Source organism: Perca fluviatilis, chromosome 4 (genome assembly GCF_010015445.1).
Source record: "Perca fluviatilis chromosome 4, GENO_Pfluv_1.0, whole genome shotgun sequence".
Taxonomy (NCBI): domain Eukaryota; kingdom Metazoa; phylum Chordata; class Actinopteri; order Perciformes; family Percidae; genus Perca; species Perca fluviatilis.
The window spans coordinates 18,496,545-18,511,552 of NC_053115.1; the positions used below are offsets into that span (position 1 = coordinate 18,496,545).

General features: G+C 39.7%; 1 protein-coding gene across 5 annotated transcripts; it reads right to left on the reverse strand.

The window, feature by feature from the left end:
• Positions 1 to 505: 505 nt before the first annotated feature.
• On the reverse strand, positions 506 to 11,932 carry frs3 (fibroblast growth factor receptor substrate 3). Of its 5 annotated transcripts, XM_039797659.1 has the most exons (8): positions 11,585 to 11,932; positions 11,169 to 11,230; positions 9,786 to 9,911; positions 9,569 to 9,657; positions 9,169 to 9,355; positions 7,834 to 7,995; positions 5,674 to 5,795; positions 506 to 5,592 (listed from the first exon to the last, which is right to left on the reverse strand). In XM_039797659.1, exons 4-8 carry the CDS (start codon positions 9,632 to 9,634, stop codon positions 4,270 to 4,272), a joined length of 1,860 nt encoding a protein of 619 aa, XP_039653593.1. In that variant the 5' UTR covers positions 9,635 to 9,657; positions 9,786 to 9,911; positions 11,169 to 11,230; positions 11,585 to 11,932; the 3' UTR covers positions 506 to 4,269. The 5 variants fall into 5 exon arrangements, with proteins under 5 accessions (XP_039653593.1, XP_039653591.1, XP_039653590.1 ...); XM_039797657.1 differs by lacking the exon at positions 11,169 to 11,230; XM_039797656.1 differs by having other exon boundaries at positions 11,169 to 11,932.
• Positions 11,933 to 15,008: the final 3,076 nt, after the last annotated feature.

Consider the following 15,008-nt stretch of genomic DNA (forward strand, 5'->3'; position numbering starts at 1 on the left):
CTTATCACGGTCTACCCTGGCTGTAGATAGGTGGGCCAACGCATTTATTGTCTCAGTGCAAGTAATTACGTTGTTTTTTTTGTCTTTTGTTGGCTCACTTTAACTCACAACATGCTAACCGGCAACATAGGATTCCATTCACTACGCTAAGCTAACTAGCGGTGGTGCTGCCGGTGTTGCACCGGACCAAAACAATGCATGCACAAAAAATGCATTGGCCCACCTATGTACAGCTAGGGGAGACCATGATAAGCCCTATTTCAACAAACTGTGGCATATCCCTTTAATGACAGGATAGGTTATCTCGACTTGTTGCTCCTTGCCCCGCAGAATCACACCCATCAGCAGTGCTTATTAATTTCACATACCCCTGTGTATATTACGCCTTGAGCATAAACACTGAAGGAGATAGCATCCACTCTGAGCCAATCACAATGATTTATGGGATTAGAGCGACACTTATTTTAACTGAAGTGCAATGAAATCACATGAGCATTTTTTGAAAAACAATTACCACATCTATTTATTTTAATTATTAATCAGTAAACACAGGAGTATGTGGTAATGATGCCGTAATACCTGTTAACTGCTATTGGTGGTGGTGAGGTTACTGCGTTATAACAAAGATTGGTAACACATTTCAACATGGATTTTTTTTTTTTTTTAAATGACCATAAAACCACATGTAACTATATTCTGAGAAATTAGATGAAACTCTTTCTGATTCCTGTACGAAACATCACCACAGGTTTGAAAATTGAAAATAAAATTTAATTTAAGTACTGGCAATGGTCACCCACTGTATGGCACCTTTAATGTGAGTTTAAGAAAACACAGTGTCTGACAATCAAGAACATTTCTTTTGTACTTTCATAACTGAAATTGTACTATGACGACTGAAAAGTAAACATCGTACCTGAATTAAAAATAAGACTGCTGATTCACAGAAGAACAGGCGATTAAATACATTAAGCCCACAGCTCTATAGACTATTTCAATTTCACACTTCACACATTAGTCTGATTTAGGTCGACAAAACAATAATTCACCTATTATTGCAAAAATGTAAACATCCTTCCATTGTATCATGACAATATCTTTGCAAATACAGTCAAAAATGTCTGCTAAAAGTCGGCCTTCTTGTTATAGAAGAGACTTTCTCTTTTTAAATGTCATATTAAAGTATGACGATCAAACAAAAATACAAACTATTAACTTTTGATTTTGGAGTGGTTTAAAGCTTCTGCGTTGGGAAACAAAAACTTTTACATTATTGTTACCATCAAACAAGTAGCACTGAAAGGATTCGTTTATCTCTCACTTACGGAGTAACTAATTTGCATTTGCAAGGCTTTTCTTGCTTTTTAACATCAGTGTAAATGGAATACTTTGAGGTTTTGGATTGCTGGTCAGACAAAACAAGACAATTTGAAGATATGGCCTTGAGATCAGGAAAATTGTGAGGGGCCTTCTATAGACCAAACATTAATCGTTAGATGCTGTCCTACAAACACATCAATAAAAGTAGTGAATTGCAGATACCTTTTATCACATATCTAAAAAGACCACATTATAAATTGATTATTTGAGTCTGGGAAGAATTGATTCATCTACAATTTTGATAAATGGTTGCTTGTAAAAGTAACTTTTTAAAGTAAAAATGTTTTATACAATTGGAAATTTTATATCTTTGAATTTTAGACAAAACGAGATGGCCCCATGGGCTGTAGGAAATTGGTGTGCACTTTCTGACGTTTTATTGACTGACCAGTTTTGGTTTCATTAAAAAAAGAATTGAAAATCATAAAATGAAAAATATATCATACCTAAAGAATAACAAATTTATAGTAACAGTAGTGGATTTTGCAAGTTTGAACTGTATCTAGCTTTCCTCTGACAGCATTTCACAGTTTTATATAATTCAAAATGAAATATGTAAATAAAATATATGTAATGTAAAATAAATATCTACATAGCACCCAACACAAGCAACCATCACAAACTTGAAGCGTTTTTTTTTTTTTTTTTTTGCACAAATTAATTTGAAGAAATCATCTTTGATTTGCACCTCATGTCACACAGAAGCCAAAAAATCCTCCTTAGTAGAAGTTAAGAATTTGTATTTGCGTCCTATATTGATCTCCAGATTGAATGCTCCGTTAAAAAAAAAAAACTACAGCTAAATGCCACAATCTGTAAATCTAGAACATTTGGCCTTCATCCATCAGCTGAAAATATTACGTCGATATGAGTGCTTAACAAAAAGATGACAGCATCCATGGGCCTGTGCTTCTGTTACCTCTCCTACCAGACAGTTTGTCGAGAAAACAGTGGATGAAATGAAATATTGGCCAAATTAAACACTCTCTTAAATGGTACGTTATATATTTCTACTGCTCAGACATAATTTCAGAAGAACAAAACAATGGTACTTCTATTAGCAATTAACAATATGGTAAAAGATCTGACATCGCATAGGTTCAAACACATACATTTTCATTTTGACAAGTACCTTAGTATTTACATGTAGCAGCATAAAACCACCCTGGCTGTGATTATCAGACTACAAGATTACCTTTCTTATATCTCACTCCAAAATGGCTGTCGATGTGGATGAGGTGGAATGTGCAGTTTTTGTTGTTTTAATTTATCCTTTAAAAGTTGATTACTTTTTCTTCTTCTTTTTTTTAAGGTTGTCTACCGACCATTATTACCTAATGCCTTTATGTCATATTGTGTTCTACAAATCCTAATGGCACGTTTGATTTTATTCATCATACAGTTTGCAAATAAGTTTTGGCACTTAAAATATAAATACAGTCTTTCAATTTTTTTTTTTTAAATATAATTAAGCACAGTTATAACAGTAATACACCAGTGTCCAGTGATAATTTGATGTGAAACCTTCATCTCCATATTACCAACTGGATTACAAAAAGCTGGTCATCACATGGAAACACAAAATGATTACAATTAAAAATAAAAGAATAAATAAATAAATAAATATCTGACTACAGTTGATAAATAGCCATACAAAAATCTTCACTTTGTGACCCTTTAAAAACAGACCATTCACACCAGATAACTGACAAATTAAAGATTCAGCACTTTTTATGTGAGGTTATAGCTTAATGCCACTATTTGAGGTTGTTGATGTCACCATCAAAACATGTAAGTAAATCCTATCTACGATGCTGACTAAAAATCTCAATGAAATATTTGGCCCCCTGCTTTTGGTAAAAAGGACACAGTCGAACCTGTGGCTCCAGTGGAGTGGGAGTAGAGACAAAGAGCATTTCAGTGGCCCAAAAAGTCAAAAGTGCAACGTGACAAGCGTAAACCGCGTAAACTGCATGGACCTCCTGCAGGTCTGGGACGATGTGCAGGAGGTGTGATCTGAAATGATATGCTACTTTTTTATTTGCTGCATGTGGATAGGAGGGAGCCAAAGCTCATTTAATCCATGTGTGCTACTTTTACCATCATTCAGTTTAGTATAATTCTGCAAATATCACCATCTTTTCTGTTCATCTAATTCCATTTTTCTTGGACTGGACGAAACCATTCCCTAAAGTATGATAAAATACAATTCCATAGGATTGTGTGCAAAATGCTCTATAGGCATATAGTAACAAATAATGATCTATTCTACTAGCCACTATTACACTAAGATGCTTATGATGACGTATGAATATTGGCCAGTATCTTGCAGGAACCATTGACCTTCCTTCATGCCCCTTCAGCTACTCAACTTCTTCTGTAACAAGGGTCTAATATTTGACTCTCATAGCATTTAAGTAGTAGTAAAAAAACAAAAAAAGAAAAAACACATGGATGTAGATTAACTAAATGATAGAAACTATAAGAAATGTCTAAGTGAAGATGGGTTTATGAATAAAAATTTGCTAATACCGTATGGCAATGACTGATTCCACTGAAAACAGAGGTCTCTGCTCCAAGTCATAGCTAAGCATAAAGTCATATATATCTACTGTATATATGATTTTATGCTTATATATAAATATCCATATATCCAACAGTATTTGCAGCAAAAACTGCCAATTTCTTGAGAGAGCTTCACACCACATATCTAATAAATAACACAGAATAAAATGGCAAATTCTCCTCAGATGTTTCTCATATCCTTTTATATGCACAGATTAGGTACCTGTACTGTATTAGTCAGCCCGACAGTTGAATGGATGGATGACAGTGAAGGGTCCAGTGTGCTCATCTGTCTTCATTGTTCCTCTTCAGTTTGAACACCGTTTACAGAGGCAGGTCTGTGCTGTTGTGGCGAGTCTTTCTGGAAGTCCCATCATCCCTGGGCAGAGCTTTCTGCAGGTTGGACATGGCAGCGGTCTTCTTTAGGTCAATGACTGCGTAGCATTCACTACGCCGGGATGCCTGTGGGCCACATTTTTTGGGTGGTAGGCGCTGGTGCTGTGGCTGGGTCTGGGCACCCCCGCTGCTGATGGCTTGGCAGGGAGGTTCTCCCTCTAGGTCCACCTGGATGTAATTCAGCTGCCGCGATGGAGGCATGTGGCCGTGCTCACAGCCTCCAACCCCTGACCTTGATCGTCTGCGGAAATCAAAGCTAAATATTCGCCCCCCTCTGTCTGGCTGACACGGCCGTGGATGCGGAGGGCAGGCGTGTCGGAGCCGGGGCGGCTGGACCTGCTCTGTGTTGACATAGTTCTGCAAGGCATCTCTGTGGATGCCCCGACCATCCTGGTGGTACCCGTTGGGTGTCCCAGGGCCTTCTGAGAACTCGTACTCATCAAAGTCTTCCTCTTCTTCCTCATATTCCTCCTCATCCTGCTCATCGTCTTCCTCTTCCTGTTCGTCATCCCGCTGCAGAGCTCTGTACTCCCACACCGGCGGCAGAGAGGGCAGGTTCTCGTAGTTAAGCAGAGCTGTCCGACGATGACCTCCACCCATGCCCCTCTCGCAGGCGTAGCCCTGCAGGGGTAGAGACGACGGGCCGAGGGCGTGTGGGTGCATGAGGGAGTGGGTGTGACTGTCCCCAGTGCTGCTGCTGCTGCTTGAACCCACAGACTGCGACACACTGCTGGGGCTCAGCCGCTGCTTCCGGCCGCTCCTCAGCCCGTTGATGTTCTCATAGGTGAGTTCGCCACTCTGGCAGCTGTCCGGATGCTCGAGGCCCGGATGCCGGTGCGTGTGGTGATGGAAATGATGATAGGAGTGAGAGTTGCACAGATGCATGGAGGGCTCGTCTCCCTCCGTCTCTGAGCCTGTTGCACCCTCTACTGGCTGAAGGCTGTGAGGATTGTGCGCATGCCTCTCCCTCTCTCTCTCCCTCTCTCTCTCCAGCAGATGGCGTTGTGCCGGAGTGGGGCCCAGCATGAATTTGACCTCCTGTGAGGACGGCTTTAAGAACACCTGAGGATCGTTATGCTCCTCCAAGGGACAGCACCGCAGGTTGGGCTGCGGATTTCCTTGGCCCCCGACAGGCATGGCTCCCCGTGTTGTTTCAGGGAAAGAGCTGGGCCGCACCTCAGGCAGGGAGTGCACACAGTGACGCATAGAGAGATCCCCCTCCATACTAACAGTATTTACATAGGTGTGGGTCTATTGAAGAAAATAAAAACAGGGTCACATTGTGAACTAGCACAAATACAGTGAACTTTAAGGAGCAAGAATAGGTCTTACCTGGTCTTCCAAACCCATGAGGCTATGTCCTTGATCATCAGCAAGAGAGGGTTGGGAGGAATCACCTCTGATTGGATAACCAGGGTATCCATTGGGAAAAGCCTGGACAGGGAATGCTGGAGCTGCAAGAACATGTATGTGAAAATATAAAGATAGACAAAAAATGCAAAGCAAGAGCCCTGATTCAGTGAGTTTGACAAACATGCCCAGAGAACTCAGAGAAACATTTATGAATAGTATCAAGCTTTAAAAAGGGGTATAGATAAGTTACAGTAAATATACTTTGTAAACAATCCAGTTTTTTTGTTCTCATTTTTAAATTACTTGATTTATTGTTATTTTAGGAAGCATACTTTAAATGTTTTTGGTTTTATAAACATAGCCAAACCCTAAATTGGCTCAGAAGATTCAGTGCTCATTGTGGTTATGGCCAAGTCAAAAAACAACAACAAAAAACTTTGTTAGGGCTAAACTCAGTGGAACCTAAGGGACTTCCTGTCAATGGCTTTTGAGACTAATCATCTCGTAAAAAGAGATGTATTCACACCAAATTAAACATTTTTAAGACCTGGAGCAGTACCGCAAACAGCACCATCATCAAAAGCGATCCAGCGGGTCAACAGCAGATCTAAGAATAAAGTGCTGCCTGTCAACATGGACACGAGGCAGCTCTCAAACTCGCCCTAACAATGACACAGACTTCTGTAACATTCTGCTTGAGAGACACAAGAACTATTTAGAAAGATGATATGAGGATGATATATCAAGGTACAATAACAAGACTATTTATTTAGTCTCTTATGCCACAAAATTGCTTAAGAGTACAATATGTCATTTGACTCCTTTAAAGTTTAAAATTCTCCACGAGGGACTAGAAATATTTTACAAAATGAAGAAAATGAATGAAATTTAGATAAAAATCATGAATAAAAAAAGATTTTAAAGTGCCCATATTATGGTGTTATGGGTGTTATTTTGTATCTCTGGTGCTTCTTTGAGTGAGATATGGTTTCTGAATGACTCCTGCGTTCAGTCTAATCCTGCCTCGTACTAACTGAAGTTAGAGAAACAACTAGCTAGCTGATGTGATCCTTACCTAGCTACTGCGCATGTGCGACTCCCAACAAAGATGGTACAGAAGTGAGGTGTCTCACTGTGTAGCTAAAACAGAGACCTCAACACACAGGGTGAAAAGAGGAGCTGCAGCAATGTGCACTACAAGAAAAATATGGTGTTTTTTGAAAAATTAAACCATTTAAACCTATTCTGGTACAATCTCAAAATACAATTATGAACCTGAAAATGAGCATAATATGGGCGCTGTAAGATTCTCTCAAACACATGTCAGATTTCAAATGGTAATGGCTGCGTTTATATAGCATTTATTTATAAATAGTTTTTTTTATCCAAAGGGCTTTACTAGTGATGGTCAAATGAAGCTTCGCAAACCAGTGTCTTTACTTTCTGAGCTCACTAGATGGCGCTCTCTGTTCAAAGAAAAAGGTGAAATGAATGGCAATTCAATGGGTTTTCAAACCCTTTGTTGAACAGAGAGCGCCATCTAGTGAGCTCAGAAAGTAAAGACACTGGTTCGCAAAGCTTCATTTGACCATCACTAGGCTTTACCCTTTGGGTTACACAACACTGTTTTGCCTTCTCCAAGGTGCCGTAATTATATGTAATTTTGCATGATGCGGGATACACTGTATATGTCTGATGAACACATGCTGTACCAGGAGCCAGATTTGTGTTGTAATAAACTTTTATATTCAAATAAGGACAACTGAGGCTCATTGAGTTATTTTATTTATCAAAGAGAGATTGACCTGAAGTACAAATTCTGCACATCACAGTATCTATGATGACTGCAGTCTGTGTCTCTGGTTTACTTTATGTTATTTGGTTACTTTTATACCTGTGACTCAATCGGTTCAGTTTAACCAGTGTCTATTAATAACTTTAAACTTCTGCTAAATTTAGTGCTGTATTGATGCATGCAAGTTCTACAATTAATCTCAAGTGTATAATTAGCTGTGTGTGTGTGTGTGTGTGTGTGTGTGTGTGTGTGTGTGTGTGTGTGTGTGTGTGTGTGTGTGTGTGTGTGTGTGTGTGTGTGTGTGTGTGTGTGTGTGTGTGTGTGTGTGTGTGTGTGTGACTCACTGTTGGGAGTCTGTGGTGTGCGAGACATTTCCATCTCTGGTGTGTGACCACTGCGACTCATCATCATTGACTCTTCCACCACGTTGATGCTGTTACATTGCATCAGCTCCTGAAGCAGATTGAAGATCTCTTCTGCCCGGGAACACTTGAATGCAAAGATTCCTAATCAAACGGGCAAAATAACAACATTGTTAGTCACCAGTAACAATGAAAAAGGCACAGAATCCATGGCTGAAGGATATATGTTATATCATATTTATAGAAATAATTTATACATGCTGATATAACCACATATCAATAAATAGATAAATAAATACTCACAATTTTGTTTTACAAAAGGTATATTTTGTCCTTTTACCCCCCAAAAAAGGTTCCTGTTGCTAAAGAATTTAACATCTCAACATCTCGTACTGTTAAAGTTACAAGGTTTTTACAAGCACACATGGGATGCCTCCTGTCCAGTAACCCTACATGGGTGAAAACAAGCGATGTGTTTAACATGTGTTGAAATCAGACAATTGGATATTTGTGTCTTTTGAGATCAGTGTCAGATCAGCAGATGAAAAGAGTCATAGGGTTGTGCTGTGTGACTTGGCGAGAGACATGACAGACTACACGTTGGACCTCGACCAATCACGGCTTTCACAACTTGTGTGATGTGTAGACCACACCTTGCTTCACCCGACAGGAATAACAACAAATGTTTACACACGTGATCATAGTTTTATAAAAGAAAGTGAACCTGGGACCAATAATCGTCCCTTGGCAATGAAGAAATGCTTTGTGGAGTGTGTGGGTGCACAGCTTACATACTGCGTGTGTTAAACCCACAGGTGTGATTCATTTGGTATTATGCTTCTGAACCGAGCATGGTATTGTCAAATGGTTTGAAGTTCACTTAAATAAAATGAACCATCATTCATCTTTTGCTTCTCCCTGTTTGAGGGGCCAGTAAACTAGATTAGAACTGCTTATTGGATGGTCCAATAGCCTTGGAAACGCCCCTCCGCGCCTTCCCGACACCGCAATTGGTTTGGGGTGTCCGACCATTTCTGTAACTTTCCGTAAACCACCAATCTGACATTATACACTCGCTTCACACAGAGATTGGGCCGCTGTGCAGAAGTGAGAAAAGAGCCAGGGTTTGAACTTCCTTTCCAAGCGCTCTTTTTAATTCTTGAAACAACTATTACTATTACTAAGATCAACACTATAAATGTCTTCAGTGAAAAAAAGCCTACTCCGCACCACAAATGGTAAAAATTGTGTAAATAAAAAAACACGATCATCATGACTCTACAGCTGTGATACTGAAAGAGAAAAACTGTTTCTTACCCTGCCCAGTCTGACAGCGACGACCGCTCTCAAAAGAAAACAGGTTGGAGTCGTAGCCGTAGCGGCGCAGGCAGAGATACGGCCACCGGATGGCGTCTCTCTTGCGTGTGTGAAGAATGAGCTCGGTCTGGGTGAGCTCCATGATCCCAGAGCCCAGCTCGTTGCCTTCATCGTCCACATTGGTGACCTAGGACAGGGAGAAGAAATATAACACGAGAGAAGGAATTGTAAACGCAGATTATTGCAATACACCGTAAAATACATTAGTTTATTACAGAATAATGGCACATGGAAACAAACTGTATAAGTAGTGGTGTTATACAGGTGATTAACAGACCAAAAATCTCAATTCAAAGCAGATCTAATGTGTTGAATTTGAAGTAAATGTGAGATTATTTACTTTAAATTTAGTAAGATGGTTGTCTCGGACGGGGTCTCTGTACAGACAGCTCCAACAGCTCCCCATAGCTTCAGCAGGCCAGCTGAAACCTGTCATGGAAGGGAACATCATCACCACTGCTAATAACAATATCCACAATGCAATGCCAGTTATCCAACTCAGACAACACAACACTGAACATCCAACTTCAGGGAACAGCCACACAAAAACTTCTTACTCAGTCCAGGCCATCGGTGTAAAGGGATTCACGTATCAATCCCAGGATCTTCGACTGGGCATCGTCGTCACTAGCCATTTAGTTTGTTGGACTGACATCTTCAAGAGAAGCATCATGTTCTCCCCCCTGAAACCACAACAACATTAAGGTTTAGACATAGAACTTTTGTGTCAATCCATACATTCCCCAAATATCAAATACAAATGTTGGTCATTTTAGCAGAAATATAGGTGGAGTCAGGGCATCACGGTGACTTGAACATGTTATCCTTCCTCTTTCTGCCCTTAATTTCTGGTAACTCTCTACTAGTCTATATCGACAATGTTTCATTTACGGGATTGTTCCGGTGCCGCTGGTGGTTTGGCCAGATGTCCCTCATTATCAGCCGGATGTCCCTCACCTTCCGCTTTCTTTGTGATGGCATTCTAAACTCCGGGTCGATTCGGTTAACATCCTCCGAGCTATAACCGGCAATCAAATATATTTATCTTTTTTTAAAAGATGCCCAAGACGAGTGTGATTGGTTTAACAAAATGCCAATAAACCAGAGCACGTTTTTCTCCTATCCAGGAATGTTGTGTGGACTAGCTAGACTTTCCTCCGCAGCGCTGTGGAGATAGGTCTGGCTATGCAGGACTACATCTCTACTATCAAATCTCAAGACAAAATTTCAGAAAAGCTGTATTATTTCATTCAGAACACAAGAGAAAATAAGAGTTTACTTGCAAAGCTAAATAATTTTTTTTCTTGAATATTCTGTTCTTGTGATCATTGGGAGCCTAAATCATAATCACGATTACATTTCGATTAATTGCACAGCACTAACCAATTCAGTATATTTAGTGTATTTGTAGTTCCACAACATATGGCATCCAAATTTAAACTGTGCACTGTATTGGCTGATAACCTGAGTTGAGGTACCACCCAATCAGGAGAGAAAAAGTTAGACTGGTGTTAAAGTTAGACTCCCTAGTTGAAAAGCTAGTAAGTGGACCTTTGAGTTGAGATTATTTTGGTGCACATCTCCATGTACAATCACAAATAACCAAGATGAAATACAACAAATTATTACAGAATAATATAACAATTAAAGAAATAGTACAGTGAATTTCCTGTATAGTTATTACTGGAAATCACAAACTATGCATATGCATCTTCAGATCAGGAGTGAAAAGTAAACACAGAACAGAACAAATATTTAAAAAAAAAAAATCTTACACATCTGTGCATTGAGCTATAGAAAGTAAACACAAAACAACACCTCCTGTTTCTTGTGCTCACATCTGCACCAGTGATCATCCTGTCATTTCTGCAACTTGTCACACTTACACAGCCCTACAAACACATTTCAGATCAACACCGCCGCATTATGTGTGCTCTAACCTGGGCCTCCACATCTGACTGGAGATGCCAGTCTGGACTCCACACCACCAATTCACAGATACCTTAAATCAAAGTAAAAAAAGAAAAGAAAAAAGAGCTAGGCTACATTACACACAATGTCATACAACCCAGTGATTGAATGGGCTTTCCCTCCATCTGGGCTATTTACAGCAGACAAATCACTGCCTTTTGCTCAATTAGCCAAGCCGACGCAGAGCCCCCCAAAACAAGCAGACAGCGAGGCTTCATCTGCCCCGTCAATGTGCAAAGACTTCAGCTCAGCCACTGTGAAACCAGGACACTGACACTAAATGCACAACGACACGGTTCAATGACCATTTGTTCTCATTGGTGTGAGGATACAATAGCGTGAGCACATATAGCAGTCAGGACGACAGCGATGGTTTGCTACTCACATGTCTGGCACGGATTATTTTTTTTTGTATCAGCCCTAATGCGAAATGAGCATTGAGACTGCGATTAGTTATCTGCGGCGGCTGCTGCTGGTAGCGGGATGTGGCACATGCACGGCAGAGACGTGGATAAAAGATGCGGTGAGAGCAGAAAAAAATGTTATTTTTTTTCCTCCTATTACGCCCCCTACTGCAGCACGGGCCTCTGCCTGTATGACATTTCCCAAGCAGCTGGGGTGAGAGTTCACCGCCAGACAACGAGGCTGAGAAAAGCGACAAGAAGGTAAGAAACGCTGGAGGACCAGAGAGGAAAGGTGTGCCTGGCTGACGGACGGGGAGGGGCAAAAACCCCACTGAACTGGGAGGGGAAAGCATCACTATCCGTGATCTGTAAATTTTCCCATCAATGTGTGTGCATATGGCTCCCCCCCCCGCCCCCCCCCAGTGTAGCCATTAAAGTCCTCCTCCACTCAAAATTATGTTCTGCTTATATGCCTACTTCTTTGATATTCACTGTATGTGTTTGACAAACAGCTGTTTTCACATTCACCCTCTGTGTTCACTTTAAATGAATAGTTGTTGGAAATATGCTAATTGGTTCCTTACTGGGAATTAGCAGATTAATACCACTTTCATCTCTACTGTAAATGAAGAAACCGCTAGAAAGTTGTGTAGCTTAGCATAAAGTTACTGGAAACAGGAGAAACTGCTAGCCTGGCTCTGTCCAAAGTGGTGGAAATGGATGAAAAGTACATTTACATAAAAGGGAATAAGGGATCGATCCGATTTTTTGAAGTGGGGTTGCTGTATGAGCAGGCTACTTGTTGAGGAGGGTTCAGTTTTAAAGTTTGATTGCCATCATCATGGGGTAGGTAGGCTATCGGTCAGAATGCATGAGTGAGTCACAGAGAAGTTCAGTCCATTCAACAAAGATTTATTTAACAAAATGGTGAGGCAAACGATAATGGATAACGTAACAGACACATGGGATGGAGAATCTGGAAGAAACAAATAGAAATCAAAACTTAACAGTCAATATTCTAACATGTTCATCATAAAGAAAGGAGATAAATACAGCTGTCACACAAATATCAAACACGTTAGCAAACAATAAGTGCAACATAAACCTCATCTTACTAGCTGCTGCCCCATGTGAAGGTGGATAAGAGACTGACTGAGAGGGAGTGCAGTCTTAAATAAGGAGTGAACAGGTGAACTCAATCAGGTAATTAAGGTGGAAACAAGAGCCAATCAGTGGTGAAGACATGGGGGGGGAAAGGAAGTGAGGTACAGGAAGTGAGGTAGGTGAGGAAAGCAAGTGCCAAAATAAGATAAAAAATAAGGATGGTTCGGAGTAATTTACCCTTACTCCGAACCATCACTTTAAGTACACTACTTATCCTAGTCAGTCAGTATTACCTACAGTAGGTGGCGGTTGTCACACCCTGAGTTTGGAGAAGCAGACAGGAGGAACGGAAGCTAAGCATAAAACATACCGCTGTGGATGGGGACAGAAGCTAAACTTATTTTAGCCAAATAAAAAAAGGCCCAAATATTTTTACTTTTGGTAGTTTAAGTATATTGTAATGCAAATACTTTTGTACTTTTACTTAAGTAAAATTTTGAATCCAGGACTTTAACCTACAGACTAAAAGAGTATTGCTATTTTTACTTAAGTAAAAAAATCTGAGTACTTGCCAAAAGTAACACTTACAAAGAATGTGCCTTGGTGGTTGGTGCATACATAAACAAACATATTAAACATTAATATGAAATAAACAAATACAGAAACAAATACAAAATAGCTTTTTAACGCAAACCAAACCATTTTTTTTAAACCAAAAATGTATCTACACTTGCCATTTTTAAGTAGGAAACAACTTCACAACATTAAGTAAATATAACTAAATAAGTAAAAGTAAACTAAACAAGAATATATAAAGTAAACATAACTTAGGACTAATAGTTTTTTAAGGCAAACAGATTTTAAAGTTTAAAAAACTTGTTTTTATTATTTTATTTTCATAAAAAAGACAGGCAATATGATCAATACTTACACTTTATTAATCTTGTAGGAATCCACTGTGTAGAGTGGTTTGTGTGTCCTCCAAAGTCTCTAACGTTAGCTGCACTTAAACGTCAGGGCAGGCAGGCACTGAGCTGTCACTCAAACATACTCAAAAAACTCAATAGCCAATGGGGACACACCCCTGTAAGACCAGCCCACGCAAGAGGTTTGTGTCAGAATTGCAAACAAAGAGAAAGCTGGGAGTGCAACTGAAACGTGATGGAGAGAGCAAAAGACTGATCATTGAGAAAGAAGCAGTAGGAACTGTAAACAAAAGGACATAATATCAGATGAATAAAAGACCAATAGCTTACGACTACACAAATGTTTTGTTTGCAAGTTTTAAGTTTTATCTTTGAGTTGACCATTTCTTTGCTTGAGTTAGTGATTTTTGTTTGATACTTGAGAAGTTTTGCTTGGAATTAAAGGCACAAAAATAATCCCATACCATGGACCAATGCCACATAGCACAACATTTAGCTTAAGCTAGTTTGCATTGTCAATGGGCCATAAAATTACACAACACTCAATAAAGATAAATACAAAAGAGCTTAAAATACAGTAATAAAATGACAATCCAACTCAATGAAGAGCACCACATCATTAATGACTACTAGGCTGGATCAACGACATTTCATTTCCAGGATGTGTTTTGCCGTTGTCTAAGTCCTTTCTTTTTGGAAAACAAAAACAAACTTCGAGCTAGCGAGCTACACGCTGAAAATTTGGACCGTGCAACAAGGCAAGCCTGCTTGGCTCTTTCTGGGAATGATTGTTAAGATTTACAAAGACTAGTCTACGGCATTTACTCTCTAACTGGGACGTTTTGGGGCAGATTGGGGGGATTTGCTATGGCCAAAATACACATGGGCATGGTGATACACTAAATTTGTATTAAATTTCGTTTGTGTCCAGCTAATTTCTATAGCTCATGTTACTGTATTGTGTGTGAACAGTATGTGGCATTTTCTTTAGCAGGGTGCAAATGTTCCACCAAAACAAGTTCCTTTCCGAGACTTAGCGCCGCCCAAGACGATTGTGATTGGTTTAAAGAAATGCAAACAACCCAGAGCGTTTTTTTCTAATGACTACATGACTGGTGCCTCTTTAAAATCTGTTTGTAAAATAACCCTATTCATAATTCAGTTTGAGTTATGTGGGTAACAAGTTCCACATATTGATCCCCACAAAAGGACATCTATCCAAAGGAGACAAATATGCACCTTACAGTTCCCCATATAGATGCGCCACGTGTTACTGAGCCAGGAATCGAGGAATTTAATGAAATTATTAACATGACAGTTTCTTAAAAACATAGCAGTGGCAATATCTTATCGGCTTCCTATCCAAAATTTTAAT